This window comes from Saccopteryx bilineata, chromosome 4, assembly GCF_036850765.1.
Source record: "Saccopteryx bilineata isolate mSacBil1 chromosome 4, mSacBil1_pri_phased_curated, whole genome shotgun sequence".
Lineage (NCBI taxonomy): Eukaryota > Metazoa > Chordata > Mammalia > Chiroptera > Emballonuridae > Saccopteryx > Saccopteryx bilineata.
The window spans coordinates 103,924,487-103,944,578 of record NC_089493.1 but is presented as its reverse complement, the minus strand read 5'-3'; the positions used below and the strand labels follow the sequence as shown (position 1 = coordinate 103,944,578).

Here is a 20,092-nt window from a genome sequence, read left to right as displayed (position 1 = left end):
GAAAACAATAGGCAGTAAACTCTTCAACATAGACCTTAGCAATATTTTTTTGGATATGTCTCTTCAGGCAAGAACAATAAAAGCAAATATAAACAAATAGGACTATATCAAGCTAAAAAGCTTTTGCACAGTGAAGGAAACATCAACAAAATGAAAAGGAAATCTACCAAACTGAAGATATTTACAAATAATATATCTGATAAGGGGTTAATATCCAAAAAATATAAAAAATTAATATAACTCAACATCAAAAAAATTTAAAAATGGGCAGAAGAGCTGAATAGACATTTCTCCAAAGAAGTCATACAAATATCCAATAAACACATGAATAGATACTCAACATTACTAACATCGGGGAACTATAAATCAAAACCACAATGAGATATCACCTCACAGCTCCTGTCAAAATGGCTGTTATCAAAAAGACAACAAATAACAAGTGCTGGCTAGGATGTGGAGAAAAGAGTACCCTCAGGTACTGTCAGTACAATTGCAAATTGGTGTAGCCATTATATGGAAAACAGAATGAAGACTCTTCAAAAAAATTAAAATTAAAAATCAGTGATTCCACTTCTGGGCATTTATCCAAAAAAATAAAAAACATTAATTTGCAATGATATAATGTACCCTTACATTCATTACAGATAGCCAAGATATTAAAGTAACCTAGGTATCCACTGACAGATGAATAGATTAAAAAGATGTGCTATAGCCTGACCAGGTGGTGGCGCAATTAATAGAGCATCAGACTGGGATGCAGAGAACCCAGGTTTGAAACCCTGAGGTTGCCAGCTTGAGCACAGGGTTGCTGGCTTGAGCGTGGGATCATAGACATGACCTCATGGTCGCTGGCTTGAGCCCAAGGTTACTGGCTTGAAGCCCAAGGTCTCCGGCTTGAGCCCAAGGTCGCTGGCTTGAGCAAGAAGTCACTCACTCTGCTATAGCTCCCCAGTCAAGGTACATATGAGAAAGCAATCAAGGAACAACTAAGATGTTGCAATGAAAAATTGATAATTCTTATCTCTCTCTTTTCCTGTCTGTCTGTCCCTATCTGTCCCTCTCTCTGTCTCTGTCACAAAAAGAAAAAAAAAAAGATGTGGTATATAAATACAATGGAATATTATTGAGCCATAAAAAGAATAAAACTGCCATTTGTAAAGACATAAATGAACCTTGAGGCTATTATGCTAAGAGAAATAAGTCAGAGAGAGAAAGATAAATACGGTATGATTTCACTTACATGTAGAAGCTGAAGGTCAAAACAAATTAGCAAATAAACAAAACAGAAACAGACTCATACACACATAGAACAAACTGATAAATGCCAAAAGGGACAAGGACTGAGGGATAGACAATAAAGGTCAAGGGAATTAATAAGAACAAATTGACAGTTATAAAATAAATAAATCACAGGGTGTAATGTGCAGGTAGGGAATATAACCAATAATATTGCAATAACTTTGGTGACTGGCGGTTCCTAGGATTGCTGTGGTGGTTACTTCACATGGTATATAGACTTTGAATCACTATGCTGCACACTTGAAACTAATACAATATTGATTATCATCTGTAATTTTTAAAAAGAACAAAAACAAAATAATAGTCTTATAAAGTTATATTCATTAGCTAAGAAAAAAATAAGAGAGAAACTATTAGAAGATTGATTGGGACTATTGAGCAAACCAGCACAGAAACTATATCAAAACTGATGTACCCAATGATGGCTCAGTTTCTAACTTTAATAGCAGGTTTCCCTACTTAGGGAAAAGATATATATGGTTGATTTTATTTCTATTTTTAAAAAAGAGTAAAATAAAAATATTTTAGGCTTAATGTTGAAAAACTTTAGTAACTTGAAAATTTACCAACTGTATCCCTAATAAAACACTACTCATTTTTCCACCTCACCTCCCCAATCATATTTATTAAAAAGAAGTACCAAATATCCCATCTCTAATGGTTTATACAGTTTCTCTACATTCAACTCAACGTTGTTGTTTTTTTTAATATTAGGTTTCTTTTTTCCATCAACCAGCTGAACTTCAGATACTTGAAATATAATAACCTGGACAGTTAGATATTGATAGCCAGCAAGATAAGAACTCTACAGACTCTTGTTTATGCTATTTGTGAGAAAACTGGCTAGGTGATGACATTTTGTAGGTGAACTTGCTCAGCTGATAATTCAGAACTAGCACTGGTATGTCTACCATATAAAATAGTAACTTAAAATGCTCTAGGCAAGTTAATCTGTGTTTAATATGTGCACTGAAAATAGATAAACTTGATCTTCCCAACCTTCTTTCCATATATCAAAAAGTATATATGCTGAAAGTAAATTAAAATACATTTTTAAAAATATAACTTACCTCATCACTTTCAGGCTGTGAAAATACAATCGGCTGGCCTGTATCTGAAGTTTCCCTTATATTAAGATTTAAGGGAATGTCTCCTAAAAGAGCCCACAAAATAACCATTAGTATTACAGAAGTTTATATCAGCATTTGAAATGTCACTATTGTAACTTCAGAAGGAAATAATATATAAAGCTAAATTGATAGACCATACTAAAACTGCTAAATCTCTGAAAAAGGAATTTCAAATGAAAATTAAGAGCAAAATATTCCATTTGAAGGTGGCATAGTGATATATATTAATTAAATAAATACGATATGATAACCCGTCATAGGATAAGACCTCTGATTTACTCTTTGCAAGAGATCTTTCAACAAGAAATGGCTTGGAAGGCATTTGTAAATTATTTTTACCTGTAATACCTGATAGAGACATATCGTACTATGTAATAAGAGGAGATTGAAGAGGAAAAGATGGGGAGACAAAGTAGTGAAAAAAAAGAGTAAAATATAATCTTCCTAATGTTGGCAGATGAGTAAGCTAAGAGAACTGTTGAAAAGAAGGCCAGACCTGGTATCTCAACTCTCTGCCTCTTTCTCAGTTAAAATTACTTTTATTATATATTAATCTTTATAGCATTATAACTTGTACGTTTGATGAGATCTCAGGACGTACACAATGAGAATCTCCAATACATAGACTTAGAGCGGGAGGATCTGTGTCTTTCCTTGTCGATACATTACTATCAGGTGGTACAATACTGGGGGAAGTGCTCTGATTCATCATCCACTCAAATATTTCCGCCACACCTTCGCAAATGGAGCCTTTCAGAGGCTGAGGTCTAAAATGCAGTAAATGGAGTCTTATGTAGAAGAGCTGACTTGTCATGGTACTCAGCATTCTTAGAACCACTTCAAATCCATGAAAAGGTGATTGAAACGTGTGTATGTGTGTGTGTTTTATATAATAAGTAAGTCATTCAGCACCATGCCAGGCAATGTAAATAATGCTGAAGTATACGTTATAAAGTTACAGACCTACTACAATTTATATTATTATGAAGTACATGGAGAAACAGATATTTTATGCTCCTCCTGTCACAAATTTTGAAATCTTAACCAACTCTTTAAGTTTTTCCGATATGTTCAAAAGCCAAATGACAAAGTACACGGATATTTCAGTACCATTTAAGGATACGTCTATTTTACAGATCAACTTAGGACTGTAGGAAGCTGTCACAGGGGCAAGCAAGGGAATGTATGTTATAGAGAACACTTAGAAACCCATATAGTTTATTTCTCTTGATTTATGAACTGCCATTACAGTAATGGGAAAAAGAAAAGTAAAACTTTCTCCTTTGCACAGCCACCTACTGACATTTTCGCCCGCCAGAGACTCACAATCCTACTATAGGCAAAGTAAACCAAAAAAGAGGAAACCCTTGTTAGAAAATAGGAGGCACAGTGAGAGCAGCAGTGGGCTAAGAGCTGTGTACAGAGGACACAGAGGAGTAGAGGAGTAGAGAGTGCTGAGGAGCAGCCCAGCCTTGGAGAGGATCTCCGACGGGGTCGGTCCGAAGGAAAGGAGAGCATATTTCAGAGACATGAGGTGTAGGAGTTTCTGTGAAATGATCTGAGACCTTAACTACCACACATAAACTGTCCCTGCAGATAAACATGGATGAAATTCTTAAGAGCCATTCTACCAAGTTTATAACACAGCCCAACAGATGAAATAAACTGAGGCAGCCAGAGTCAGTAAAAGACAAATAAGGGTGCCTGAGAGCTCCAACCAGTCAGGAGGCCATCGCTGTGAGAGCCCTTTGTTTTATTTCAGCTCCTAGTGTCCCATTCCAACCTGTTCAGTATGGGAGCGCCTGCTGCAATTCACAGGAGCTGCCTCTGGGCCCCTGGGACTGAGTTAAAAGGAGATGTGCCCTGAATTGGAACTCTATATTATTTTTCCCATAACACTGTTTGATATAGGAATGTATAGCTAGAACTAGTCAGTTTCTGTGATCAGTAATCAGTCTTGCTGATACTATTATATTTTAGGGTAACTATACATTGATGAGCTATTGGTTAAAAAGTAACCATTATACATGAGGTTGTTTCTCTAGGACAGTGTTTTTCAACCAGTGTGCCATGAGACATGGTCAGGTGTGAGTATAAATACATTTAGAAACTATATTATTAACTATATGTATAATATGTACTGTGTTAGAGTGTCATTTTGTGTCATTTTGGTAGGTGGTGTGCCCCAGGATTTTGTAAATGTAAAAAACGTGCCGCGGCTCAAAAAAGGTTGAAAATCACTGCTCTAGGAGATATGTTTCAAATTCTGAATCACTGACTTAGAAAATTGTATCACCCATCTATGAATTAGGAAATTATAATATTGTTAACATAATTCAATAATGCCATTATAATTACACATTTTTTTTATTATATGAGTGAATGTCAATCTGTTATATTACTATGCAGATTTCAGAAATTAAACTTTCTAGGTTAGTTAAATGAAAAAGTTTCAGAATATAATTAGCGACTATAATTATAGCAATGTATCAAAATGTATCATTAGTATTCACCTAATATTGTGGTGGTTGCTATAGTACAAATGTATAATAACAATAATACACTTAACATCAACTTTTAGAAATGTAATTATAATAGAAAATGTTTTAAAATTACTTGATTGCTAAGGGATCTTAATTGTAAGCTACCTAAAACTAATAATTAAGTTCATGACTCCCTTACTCAAGCATCTAGCATCTGCCTTCCCCAGAACAGAAACTTATTCAGTAAGTAAGATACCAAAATATGTTTCCTAAAAGGTTCATTAAGTTGCTTTTTATTTAATCATATTTTATCCAAAATCTGTGTTTTGCTCACCTAACACATGATTTTACTTCTCCTTATAATACTAATCAATCCCTCAATTCCATAATATGAATAGTACATATAATGTAAATTTCAGGTGCCGCACTTTACACATAGCAAACACATATAAAAAGATTACAGAGGACAGAAAATAATGTCTTTCTAGAGCAGAAGAAGTGATAAATTCAGAACTAATCAGGAAGGCACTTTTTCACATGTACCAAGATGTGGCACTTCCAAAGTTTGCTGCAACACAATGAACAAGTATTTTCATATATATTGTTTATACTAAGATGTGTTCTCAACTTAGCAAACAAACTGATGACCATTATTTAAAAATGGACTTTAAACCCCAGTACTCAGACCACAAAACTCTATTCTTAAGTTCAAGTTGTTATATAAGCAGTTTTTACTGATAGCAGAAGGCATCAAAATTGGCCAAACAAACCTCATTTCAAAAGCCTTCTGCTCATAAAGTGTTAAAAAAGCCAAATAAAGGTTAGCAAATAGAACTGTGCTATACTAACTTAATTTAAAACACAAAGCTGAAAGCAATTCATCATTTCTGAGACACTCTTCATTGCCATGCCAGATCTCTATTTTCCATTTTCCCATTTCCTTTGCAAAAGAATATTCTATGATCTTACCCAGAACATCAAGATCAAGGAGCTGTGCTAGTTTCCTTGCACCATCAGCACCAAAAATATGAGTTTTGTGTTTACATTTTGGACACTGGAAAACACTCATATTTTGAACAAGGCCCAGAACCTAGAATAATAAAAACACATTAAAATCAAAACAAAATTAAACCAAATCTCCATCCATTATTTCAATATTTTTACTGTGTGCCTACTGGTTCTAGTGATACAATGATGAATAAGTTATAGTTTTTGCTCTCAAGGAACTTAGAAGCTAGTGGGAGAGCAAGACACATGTAATTAATTTTAATAATGTGATAAATGCTAAAAAGATATAAATGAAGAGATCAAAAACATTTTGTCTGGGAAGAATAAGGGAATCTGTGAGTTACCCACAAAGGACAGTTTGTTTAGGTTGAGGGTGGAAGAGAGGTTGAGGTCTTCAGCAGGAATTCTAGGCAGAGGAGGAGCACAAGCCCGTGGAATAGGACTTGTTTGGCCTCTTAGGGCCACAACCGAGTGGGGGGCTAATGCAGAAGCTGCTTTGGTACAGAAGGTCGGGGTGCAGGGAAGGTGTTAAATGCCCTCCCTGTACTTAAGACTTCCTTTTTGAGACAACAGAAAACTGCAAAAGTTTTTTAAAAGTTGATAAGACGATATTGGAGAGGTAGTGTTGCACAATCAGAAGTGTTTCAGAAATTTAGTTTTGATGAGAATATGGAAAAATAAGCAAAAGGAACACAGGACAGTAAATAGTTAAGTGGCAAACTGTGGAAAAATCCTCATGGTACATAACAGCTAACATCTATGGAGTGCTGACTATGGTATATAACAGGCAAGGGGATAGTACTTTACATGCACTATCTCCTTTACTTCTCATACAGACTTTATAAATGGGCATTATACCATCCCCATTCTACAGGCGAGAAAGTTGACACAGCTGGCAAAAGAGTGCAACTCAGCTCTTAACAGAATGCTATAACTTGAAACAAAAACTTAAAACCTTATAGACAGTGTCCCTCTCTTACTGAGTTTCACCAGCTTCTGGCATAAAATAGGTAACTTCATAAACATTTGTTGAATAAACAGACAGGCTCTGCAAATATAATTCTTACTCATGTTCCTTTTAATCTCACTCCTTATTGATAGGAAACAGTCTTCCTCTGGGGAACAACTATCAAAGGCTTACAGAAAACAATATTTGTATCATCCTATCAATTCCATCTATAAGATGATCATTATAGGAGATATCTCTATTAGAACAATGTAGATTAAATAAAGAATAGCACCAACAGTTCACAATGGAACGTATATAAAGAAAGTGACCATATTTATTATTCTTTCTGAAAACAGAAATAGAAAAGACTAGTTTCCCATAACACATGTAAATGAAGACAAATAGTGAGGGACATAAATATGTAGGTAAGCATTTTCTATGTATCTAATATATGTCCTTTTGCTGATGCAGAGTATCACAAAAATAAATCACATTGTGTTTTGGTAATTCAGTATCATCTCCAGAAGCTAAAAGAAAACATACCTTAATAGCACACAAGTTATGTGTTTATTCATTATGTCTATATAATACATTCATTGCTTGGACAGTTTTACTGCCATTTATGTTAAATATGATATATCCCCTGACTGTAGTACTTTCAAGTTAAACACAAAAATATCACTCAAGAAATGGAAAAAGGAGTCTGATTGGTGGTGGCACATTGGATGGAGTGTTAACCTGGGATGCTGGGATCCCAGGGTTCTTGAAGACCCAAGGCTACTGGCTTGAACATGGAATCAGAGACATTATCCCATAGTTTCTGGCTTGAGCCCAAAAGGTCACTGGCTTAAAGCCTAAGGTCATTGGCTTGAGCCCAAGGTCACTGGCTTGAGCAAGAAGTCACTGGCTCAGCTTGAGCCCACTAGTCAAGGCACAAATGAGAAAGCAATCAATGAACCACTAAAGTGACACAACTACAAGTTGATGCTCCTTATCTCTTTCTTCTCTCTCTCTCTTGCTCTCTAAAAATAACAAACAAACAAAAAAAGAGAAAAAAACGGAAAAGGAAAAACAAAGTGAAAATCTAGGTAAGGGTTATTCTAATCCAGAGAGAATGGGAAAAGCATGGAGCAACAGTGAATTTGCAGTTTGTGTAATTAACTTCTTAGTATCGAACTATTCTCTAAGGACTGTATAAATGTCTAAAACACATCTTCTCTAGGGACCACATGAATGTCACAAACAAAACTATAACCAAACTCAATATTTAATGAGTTGCTATTCTATGCCAGTAACTGGGCTAAACAAAAGCAGCACATACAGTGGGAGCTAAACAGGCTCAATTTTTGCCCCTTGGAGTTTGCACACTAACTGGAGAAACAGATTTATCTACTTTAAAAACTGGAACAGCTGCTCTGGAAGCAAAGCAACAGAGTATTATGAGAGTGCAGAAGAGAGAAGACTATCTACCATGGGAGTCACTGAAGACTACCTTGAGGAAATATTTGATATTAAACTTAAAGAATAAGCAGGTAAAAACAAGGAGAGAGGTAGTAAGACAATCAAGACAGAAGTAGGGACACCTGTCTCCTTTAAGGAATTGGAAGGTCAGCATGGTATCCTGTAGTTGTCGCAGACTTATTTCTCAGAATGGCAGGGTTTTAAAAATAACATGGAATGAAGAAAATAGAAGACGTGTGTCTTTGTGTGTCTTAGACAAATTCAGGGCTCTAGTCTCTGAAATCAGTTATTTAAGAGGGACAGTTTTTGGTGCTAAAATATTCCAGTTCTCCTCCTAGGCACAAAGTTAGGATTTTTAGGACTTTTCTTCTTTGTAATTAGGTGAGCACATAAAACTTGTGCCACATCTCAGCAGAGGCCTTATGTGCTAATTCCTCATTATCTTCCCTCTATCACTTACCAGCAAGCTTCCAAGAGGCTGTCTTATCAATCTTAAGTGCCAGAATAAGAAAAGTGCTGAGGGGGGTTGAATGAATATATATATATATATATATATATATATATATATATGTAAAAATATTAAAATTTCAATGTTTCAATGATTTCTTTTGTAATTCCACTTTTATGTGCTTTATAATGAAAATAACATATTAATGCAGTAGTATATGTATACTACATGTGATTTATTAATAATAAATATATGCTCAAGCATCATTTATGATAAGGATGTACAATCAAAAAGATTTGGAAATAATCATCTACATATTTGAAATTCAGAGGTTTGGACAACTAAACTTGACTCTATTACTACTAATATGTAACTTCTAGTTTAAGGGTAAATACCCTAATCCTGCTTCCTAGATTATCTTCAGAAAACTAACTCCACTTAACTCTAGAATTCCCTCATGTTAAGAACTTCCCACAAGATCCACTGCTGAGCAAAGGCCCACCGGCACACAGCCTCACCTGACCTGTGACCTGCGGAGCCGACGCTAGCGGCCCGACATGCAAGCCGGCTTTGACCGTTGCGATGGGGCGGAAGCCAGGGACCAGGCAGAGACCCGCACCTGAACAAAGATGCTCACCCCTGCCCTTGGTGCAGAGGCTTGTGGACCCTGTGCAGCATGCAACCCCACCAGCAGGGGCGGGGCGAAGGCCGAGACTGGCTGAGGCTTGTAGAGCCAGGCACATGAATACAGCCCCTCCCATGGAGGAGAAGCAGAAACTGCAGCAACAGCCGCAGCAGGCCGCAGCAGGCCGGCACCGGCAATGCCTATACTTGAATGCCATAGGCAGCGGCAGAGGGTGGTGGGCCTACAGACAAACCACACCTAGGGAACAAAGAGGCCACAACCATTGGACTCCAGTGGCCACACACTTCTTATACACAGACAAAATGGGCAGGCAGAAAAATGCAACCCAAATGAATCAAGAGAAATCCCCAGAGAAGGACCTGAATAAGTCAGATATAACCAAATTTCCAGATGCAGAGTTTAGAATAATGATTGTTAGGATGTTCAAAGATCTTAGAACAACAATATAAGGTCATTATGAACACCTAAACAAAGAGATAAAAAATATAAAAAAGGAAATGGAAATAATAAAAAAGAATCAGAAATGACAAATACAATATCAGAATTGAAGACCACAATGGAAGGAATTAAAAGCAAGATGGATGAAGCTGATGATCAAATCAGCAAGTTAGAGGATAAGATAAAAAAAAAAGGGATGGAAGCACAGCAGAAAAAAGAAAAGAGACTCAAAAAGTCTGAGGAAACTCTAAGAGAGCTCTGTGACAACATGAAGAGAAATAACATCCACATCATAGGGGTTCCTGAAGAAGAAGACAAGGAATAAAGGACTAAAACTTTTTTCAATCAAATCATAGCTGAAAACTTCCCTATTTGAGGCAGGAAAAAGTTTCACATGTTCAAGAAGCACAGAGAACTCCATTAATGAGAAACTCAAAGAAATCTACACTAAGACACATCATAATTAAAATACGAAAGCTAAGTGATAAAGAGAAAATATTAAAAGCTGCTAGAGAAAAAAAGGCTATCACCTAAGAAGGAGCCCCAATAAAGATGACATTGACGTCTCAACAGACACACTTGAGGCAAGAAGGAAATGGCAAGAAATATTAAAAATAATGCAGAACAAGAACTTACAACCAAGACTAGTTTATCCAGCAAGACTATCATTTAAGCCCTGGCCGGTTGGCTCAGTGGTAGAGGGTCGGCCTGGCGTGCAGAGGTCCCGGGTTTGATTCCCGGCCAGGGCACACAGGAGAAGTGCCCATCTGCTTCTCCACCCCTCCCCCTCTCCTTCCTCTCTGTCTCTCTCTTCCCCTCCTGCAGCTGAGGCTCCATTGGAGCAAAGATGGCCCGGGCGCTGGGGATGCTCCTTGGCCTCTGCCCCAGGCGCTAGAGTGGCTCTGGTCACGGCAGAGCGACACCCCGGAGCAGAGCATCGCCCCCTGGTGGGCAGAGCGTCGCCCCCTGGTGGGCGTGCCGGGTGGATCCCAGTCGGGCGCATGCGGGAGTCTGTCTGACTGTCTCTCCCCATTTCTAGCTTCGGAAAAAATACAAAAATAAATAAATAAATAAATAAATGTACATAAATGTCTTGAAAGTTTAGAAGGATAGACAGCAAAGTGTTAAAAGTTATTTTATATAAATTAAAAAAAAGACTATCATTTAAAATTGAAGGAGAAATAAAAAGCTTTCCAGACAAAAAAAACCTCAATGAAATCATTACAGACACACCAATGCTGCAAGAAATGCTAAGGGGCCTGTGGTAAACAGATCAAAGGGGGAAAAGAATAGAGCAAAAGAGCAATACAGCTTTAAAGAATGAAATGGCAATAAATGACTATATATACCAATAATAACCTTAAATGTAAATAGATTAAATGATCCAATCAAAAGACATAGGGTAGCTGGGTGGATAAGAAAACAGGACCTTTACATATGCTATCTACAAGAGTCACACCTTAAAACAAAAGAAGCACAAAGACTGAAGGTAAAAGGATGGAAAAAAACATTTCATACAAATGGAAATGAAAAAAAACCTGGGGTAGCAATACTTATACCAGACAAAATGAACTTTAAAACAAAGGCTATAGTAAGAGATAAAGAAGGACACTACATAATGATAAAGGGAGCAATCCAACAGAAAAATATAACCATCATAAATATCTACGCACCTAATATAGGAGCACCTAAATATATAAAGCAGACTTTGATGGATTTAAAGGGCGAGATCAACAGCAATACTATAATAGTAGGGGATTTCAATACCCCATTAACATCACTAGCTAAATCCTCAAGAAAGAAAATAAAAAAAGAAACAGCAGACTTAAAGGACACACTAGATCAACTTGATTTAATAGATACCTTCAGAACCTTTCATCCTAAAACAGCTGGATATACATTTCTTTTAAAGTGCTCATGATACATTCTCTAGGATAAACCACATGTTACGGCACAAAAGTGGTCTCAACAAATTTAAGAAGATTGAAATCATATCAAGCATTTTCTCTGATCACAATGGCAGGAAACTAGAAATCAACCACAACAGAAAAACTAAAAAATACTCAAACACTTAGAAACTAAATAGCATGTAATTAAATAACACATGGGTTAAAAATGAGATCAAAGAAGAGATAAAAAAAATTCCTAGAAATGAATGATAATGAGCATACATCAACTCAAAATCTATGGGACACAGAAAAAGCAGTCCTGAGAGGGAAGTTCATAGCATTACAGGCATCCCTTAAGAAGCTAGAAAAAGCTCAAAGAAACAACTAGACCTTGCATCTAAAAGAACTACAAAAAGAACAGCAAGTAAAGCCTAGGGGTAGTAGAAGGAAGGAAATAATAAAGATCAAAGTGGAAATAAAAGACATAGAGGCTAAAAAATAAATACAGAGGATCAATGAAACCAGGATCTGGTTCTTTGAAAAGGTAAACAAGATCGATAAACTTTTAACTAGACTCACCAAGAAAAAAAGGGAGAGGACTCAAATAAATAAAATTAGAAATGAGAGTGGAGAAATAACTGATACAACAGAAATATAAAATATTGTAGGAAAATACTATGAAGAACTGTATGCCAAAAAATTAGAAAACCTAGATGAAATGGTCAAATTCCTTGAAACATACAATCTTCCAAAAATTAATCTGGAAGAATCAGAAAACGTAAACAGACCAATTATAACAAATGATCTTGAAGCAGTTATCAAAAAACTCCCAACAAACAAAAGTCCTGGGCCTGATGCCTTCACAAGTGAATTCTACCAAATATTCAAAGAAGAAATAACTCCTATCTTTCTCAAGCTATTTCAAAAAATTCAAGAGGAAGGAAGACTTCCAAGCTCCTTTTATGAGGGAAACATAATTCTGATTCCAAAACCAGGCAAAGACAACACAAAGAAAGAAAATTATAGGCCAACATCCCTGATGAATATAGATACTAAAATCTTCAACAAAATATTAGCAAACTGGATCCAGCGATATATGAAAAAAATCATATACCATGATCAAGTGGGATTTATTCTGGAGAGGCAAGGCTGGTACAATATTCACAAATTAAACAATGTGATTCATCACATAAACAAAAGGAAGGAGAAAAACCACATGATAATTTCAATAGATGCAGAAGAAGCATTTCATAAAACCCAGCACTCATTCATGATCAAAACTCTCAGCAAAGTGGGAACACCGGGACATATCTCAACATGATAAAGGCCATCTGTGACAAACCCACAGCCAACATCATACTCAATGGGCAAAAATTAAAAGCAATCCCCTTAAGATAAGGAACAAGGCAGGGGTGCCCTCTTTCACCACTCTTATTCAACATAGTTCTGGAATTCTTAGCCAAAGCAATCAGACAAGAAGAAGAAATAAAAGGCATTCAAATTGGAAAAGAAGAAGCAAAACTATCATTATTTGCAGATGATATGATATTGTATATAGAAAACCCTAAAGTCTCAGTCAAAAAACTATTGGACCTGTTAAATGAACTCAGCAAGGTTGCAGGATATAAAATTAATACTCAGAAATCAGAGGCATTATTATACACCAATAATGAACTGTCAGAAAGAGAAATTAAGAAAACAATCTCCTTTACTATTGGAACAAAAATAAATAAAATACCTAGGAGTAAACTTAACCAAGGAGACTAAAGACTTGTACTCGGAAAATTATAAAACACTGATAAAAGAAATCAAGGAAGATACAAACAAGTGGAAGCATATAACGTGTTCATGGTTAGGAAGAATAAACATCATTAAAATGTCTATATTACCCAAAGCAATTTATAAATTCAATGCAATACCAATTAAAATACCAATGACTTACTTCAAAGATATAGAACACATATTCCAAAAATTTATATGGAACCAAAAAAGAACATAAATAGCCTCAGCAATTTTGAAAAGGAAGAATAAAATGGGAGGTATCACACTTCCTGATATCAAGTTATACTACAAGGCCATTGTACTCAAAACAGCTTGGTACTGGCATAAGAACAGGCATATAGATCAATAGAACAGAACAGAGAACCCAGAAATAAACCCACACTTTTATGGACAACTGATATTTGACAAAGGAGGTAAGAGCATACAATGGAGTAAAGAGAGCCTCTTTAACAAATGGTGTTGGGAAAATTGGACATCTACCAGCAAAAAAAAAAAAAAAAAAAAAATGAAACTAGACCACCAACTTACATCATTCACAAAAAAAAACCCTCAAAATGGATAAAAGGCTTAATTGTAAGCCTTGAAACCATAAGCATCTTAGAAGAAAACATAGGCAGTGAGCTCTCACATCTCTTGCAGCAATAGATTTGTTGATTTATTTCCATGGGCAAGTGAAATAAAAGACAGGATAAACAAATGGGACTATATCAAACTAAAAAGCTTTTGCTAAAGACAATAAGAACAGAATAAAAAGACAAACTATGCAGTGGGAGAACAAATTTGACAATAGGTCTGATATGGGGTTAATAACCAAAATTTATAGAGAACTTATAAAACTCAATACCAGGAAGACAAACAATCTAATCCAAAAATGGGCAAAAAAAATGAATAGACACTTCTCCAAATGAATAGACACTTCTCCAAAGAGGACATACAGATGGCCAATAGGCAGATGAAAAAATGCTCAACATCACTAATCATTAGAGAAATGCAAATTAAAATCACAATGAGATATCACCTCACACCAGTTAGAATGGCGCTCATCAACAAAACAACACAGAATAAGTGCTGGCGAGGATGTGGAGAAAAGGGAACCCTCCTGCACTGCTGGTGGGAATGCAGACTGGTGCAGCCACTGTGGAAAACAGTATGGAGATTCCCCAAAAAATTAAAAATTGAACTGTCTTTTGACCCAGCTATCCCACTTTTAGGAATATACCCTAAGAACACCATAGCACTGTTCCAAAAGGAGAAATGCACCCCCATGTTTTTGGCAGCATTATTCACAACAGCGAAGATCTGGAAACAGCCCAAGTGTCCGTAAGTGGACGAGTGGATTAAAAAGCTTTGGTACATATATATATGTACTATGGAATACTACTTAGCCATAATAAATGATGACATTGGATCATTTACAACAACATGGATGGACCTTGATAACATTATACTGAGTGAAATAAGTAAATCAGAAAAAACTAAGAACTTTATGATTCCATACATAGGTGGGACATAAAATGAGACTCAGAGACATGGACAAGAGGGTTGTGGTTACAGCGGAGGGTGGGACATGAGGGAGAGGTGGAGATGGGTGTAGGGGAGGGGCACAAAGAAAACCAGATAGAAGGTGACGGAAAACAATTTGACTTTGGGTGATGGGTATGCAGCATAATCAAATGTCAAAATATCCTGGAGATGTTTTTTCTGAACATATGTACCCTGATTTATCAATGTCACCCTATTAAAATTAATATTAAAAAATAAAATAAAATAAAAAAGAACTTTCTACACATATACGAATTTGCTTTAAAAATGTAATTGAACAAAACAGAGAGCACAGGGCAGACTCCTACATGAATGTCACTAACTTACAGTGGAGATGATCTTACACTGCATCTTAATTGGACATCCATAGGGAAAATAAGGAATCTTTTTTTTTTTTTAAGTGAGAGGAAGGGCAATAGAGAGACAGACTCCTGCATGCGCCCTGACCCAGATCCACCCAGCAACTCCCATCTGCGGCTGATGCATGGACCAATCAAGCCAGTGGCTGCCAGAGGGGAAGACAGAGAGAAGGGGGAGAGGAACGGGAGGAGAAGCAGATGGTCACTTCTTCTCTGTGCCCTGACTGGGGGATGTTGGCACACTGGGCCGATGCTCTATCCACTGAGCCAACCGGCCAGGGCTAATGTTTTTGTACATGTCGTTTTTGGCTCAGTATTAAATTATACATTTTTAACTTTAGTAAAAAATGCCAAAGTTTTTCAATGAGGTTCTACCAATTTCCACTCCTGCCAGCAAAGCCTGAGAGTTCCGGTTTTGCTACAGCTTCACCAGCACTTGATACCATCAGTCTTCTTTCATTTTAGCAAATATGGTGAGTGTGTTATTATATCTCACTGTGTTGCACTGTCCAAATGTCAGTCTGTTTATACTGGGCACTGTGTGGCTCTGGTTCAAGTTCACCAAAAGGAAAGTGACATGAGGTTTGGGAGGTGAAGGTGACTGACACCTTAGGCAGAGGCCGATTAAGGTCGGTTGAGGTCCTGGGTGCAGAAGAAAATATTGGGCCCCTTAAATAAAAAGATAGACAGGGAAAATAAAAATACATGTTAACCATATTTTTAAATAAGTAAAAAATATGATATACTATTAATGTTAAAATTGCAAATATGACATCAAAATTGGTGTCATTAGAAAAAGTGTAAAGTTGGGTTTCTGTGGGGCCCTTCAGCAGTCAGGGCCCAGGGTGTGCACCTAGTGCGCCCGCCATTAAATCTACCTCTGGCCTTAGGCCAGGGGTCCCCAAACTTTTTACACAGGAGGCCAGTTCACTGTCCCTCAGACCGTTGGAGGGCCAGACTATAAAAAAACTATGAACAAATCCCTATACATACTGCACATACCTTATTTTAAAGTAAAAAAACAAAACGGGAACAAATACAATATTTAAAATAAAGAACAAGTAAATTTAAATCAACAAACTGACCAGTATTTCGATGGGAACTATGCTCCTCTCACTGACCACCAATGAAAGAGGTGCCCCTTCCGGAAGTGTGGTGGGGGTGGATAAATGGCCTCGGGGCCACAGGCATTACGCTCTAAAGCAGGGGTTGGGAACTTTTTTGGCTGACAGAGCCATAAACGCCACATATTTTAAAATGTAATTTCATGAGAGCCATACAACGAACGACCTGTGTACCTTACGCATTATCCAGTAAAAATGTGGTGTTGTCCCAGAGGACAGCTGTGATTGGCTCCAGCCACCTGCAACCATGAACATGAGCGGTAGGAAATGAATGGATTTTAATACATGAGAATGTTTTATATTTTTAATGTTATTATTTTTTTTATTAAAGATTTGTCTGCGAGCCAGATGCAGCCATCAAAAGAGCCATACCTGGCTCGCGAGCCATAGGTTCCCGACCCCTGCTCTAAAGGTTTCCTTCGGTCAGAGGTGGTGAGAGAGGCAGAGCTGTAGGAGCATGACAGCTTGTCTTCATTCTTCCTAACTCTGTGCCCAGCTCTCCTTTGCATTATAGTTTTAATTTGCATTGGCATGATTATTATTGACGTTGAGCATATTTTTACATGTTTTTTGATTATTTTCTCTTTTGTAAAGTATCTGTTTAGGTCTCTTGTTCATTTTTTCTGATTATGTTATTTTTCTTATTGAATTTTAAGAATTCCTAGTATTTTTAAAATACAATTCCTTTGTTGGTTGAGTCTCAATTTTATATTGATTTCATGTTAAAATTATAGTATTTTGAATATACTGAGTCGCCCTGGCCAGATAGCTCAGCTGCTTAAAGCATCATCCCAAAGTGCAAAAGATGTTGGCTCAATCCCCGGTCAGGGCACATACAGAAACAGATTGATGTTCCTGTCTGTCTGTCTGTCTCTCTCTCTCTCTCTAAGATTAATAAAATAAACATTAAAAAAATACTGAGTCAAGTATATTACTAAGATTAACTTTACCTCTGTATTTTTATTGACCAGTGCTGCTGTGGACCAACTCTAGCTACAGAACTTACTTTGGTAGTTCTCCTACCTAATATTGTTTTAAGATCCTAACAATACTCACTACTGGGGTCTGTGATTTGAATATTCTTTTAATGAACAGAAAGAAACATTTACCTTCAGAACTATTCAGGACGGATAAACTGTAAAGTTTCTTTGCTTTTAGTTGAAATTACATTACTCTGATAACACTCATGTGGATTATCTTCTGTTTAGAAGCTCATACAACAGTCAAACACACACATAATTAATTAAAAAGGAGGAAAAATTACTTATTAATAAAGTATTCAGACTATGTAGCAGATAACTTTTTCAAAACATGGGGCTAGCTGCGAAAAAATTTAAAAGAGAGACGAGCATTATAAAGATTAGAAACACTTCTCTATTTCATTAAAGAGTAGTTCTCTATAATCAATGAATTTCAAACAGGGGCAGCTAATATAATAAGAAAGAATATTACAATATCTATATTACTATTTCGTTGATAAAAATTCTTCTGTTAAAATAATTCATTTTCACATAACCACCCCCCTACCCCTGCCCTATAAAAAAGGTTTTATATCATGTGAATATACATTGCTAAGCTGTCTGTAAAGTGTAGAGCTATTTTGTATCATTTTATAGCAGAAACATTAGAAAACAGATGCTTTGCCATAGCTTAATTTACATAATAGCATCGAGTTGCAGCTGTAAGCATGCTCAATCAGATTTTAATGTCTCCTCAAAGTATAAGATCCTTTTTTCTTTTTACCTCAGCTAGTTTTACTAAAAGAAAAAAAAATGCTACATGTCTGCTTAACATCAGCCACCACAAACCTTTTATATGTTATTCTTATGTTATTTGAATCCATCATTGGCTCAGAAGGGTACTTCTGTTATTAACTTTTAAAAATTGACTCTCTTGAAATATCAACATTGCTCTGAACTATTGGCTTTTTGTGTCTAAATGACTGAATGGAGCAGACTCAAAAGACCCCAATTTTAATTTATCCTTGGCATTTTAAACCCAGTTTCAGGTAAGTAATAAGCAAAAATTTCAGGCTACTATATAATCCAATTTCTGAAGGTTACAATCAGGTTAAATTCTTGCTGGCTGGAACCTGCCACAAGGATAAAAAGCTATGCTTTAAGAAAAAACAAAGAGGAAAAACTCACTGTTAAACAGAGAACAAATAATAATAACTGAAGAGAAGTGCTTTTCAGTTCTACATTATCCTTGAACCACCATTTGGTATATTCCTTGAAGCATGTATAAAGATTTTATAATTTTGCAAAATGACACGGGTGTTCTTAACTTTTCTTTCTTTCAGAAGAAGTCTGGCATGGAAAGAACAAGGACTGGGCAGGCTTGCACTTGCTCCTGTCAGGAACCAATCAACTAGCTCTGGGTCTATGAGGGTATCTCAACTTCTCTATGCCCTGAATTCTAAAATGAGGCTTTATAATGATCTCTATAAACTACCAGTATAACACTAACATTCAGAGTTACACTTCCCAATTACCATGTGCTGAGGTCTATGCTAAGACTGTATATCGAATCTCATTTAACTACCACAGTGATCTATAAGATGAGTCACAAAACACTGGAGCTAAATTATTTGCTCAAGGTCCCAAGATTAGTAAATAACAGAGCCAAAATTCAAACTAGCTGGGTCACTGGTTTGTATATGGAAGTCACCAAACAAGATGAGAAGTAAGTGAACTAGAGGATTTTGTTTATGGAACTAGGAGGCCTGAAACAATTGATGAATCAATACAGTTTAGACTAGAGGGTGTTTGAACATAGTAATTAAAACGCAGTTATAAGAAAAGACATAAACAAAACCAACTTCACCATTTACTGATTCAGTTGAGCCTAAGACTTCAATCCCTTCTCCCGGCCACGGAACTCCCCTTCCCCTTAATACCCTCATTGGAGCTCTCCTGACTGTCAATAGAATCCGGGGCCCCTTAACTCCTTCCCATTTTTCAACCCACCACTTTCCTGTCTTCACTTGTCCACCTAGACAATCAGAATCCCACTGGTAATCAAATTTAAGGGAGACTCGTCTTGTTCCCTGGTATATTTCATCCTGTGACATTCCATGATGGCCATATTACTAAACCTCAACTCTGGATAATCCACAAAAATGGCAATTAAGAATGTGGGTTCTAGAAATCAGACTGCTTATGATAGGATGCCAGTGGCCCATTAACCAGATGGATGAGTTCACCTTAGGTGAGTTATTAAATCTATCTGTACAATAGTTTCCCCATCTGCAAAATGGAAAAAATGTTATCTACTTTACAGGGTTGTTGTGAGGGTTAGATCAGTTTAATTCATGTAAACCATGCAGAACAGTATTCTGGTTTAAAACAAGCATGGATTTCTGAGAGTCTGAGGAAAGACACAAAGGAGCATACACCTTCATGAGCTGTCACTATGGCTAAGATGAAGAATGCTACCTACCTAGTCTTTATTAAAGTTATCATTGAGGAATAGTCATTTTTAAAAAATAGGAAGGATTACCAAATTGTAAAGAAAGAAGCCACATGTAATATA

The 20,092-nt window shown here is 36.5% G+C and overlaps 1 protein-coding gene across 1 annotated transcript in view; it reads right to left on the bottom strand.

The window, feature by feature from the left end:
* The window catches only part of NUBPL (NUBP iron-sulfur cluster assembly factor, mitochondrial), a 267,584-nt gene that overhangs the window by 12,671 nt on the left and 234,821 nt on the right, over positions 1-20,092 (bottom strand). The window contains exons 9-10 of the mRNA XM_066277680.1: positions 5,882-6,002; positions 2,370-2,452 (exon numbers count right to left, since the gene is read on the bottom strand). Of these exons, the coding sequence (XP_066133777.1) occupies positions 2,370-2,452; positions 5,882-6,002 (204 nt within the window). The remainder of the gene's footprint in view (positions 1-2,369; positions 2,453-5,881; positions 6,003-20,092) is intronic.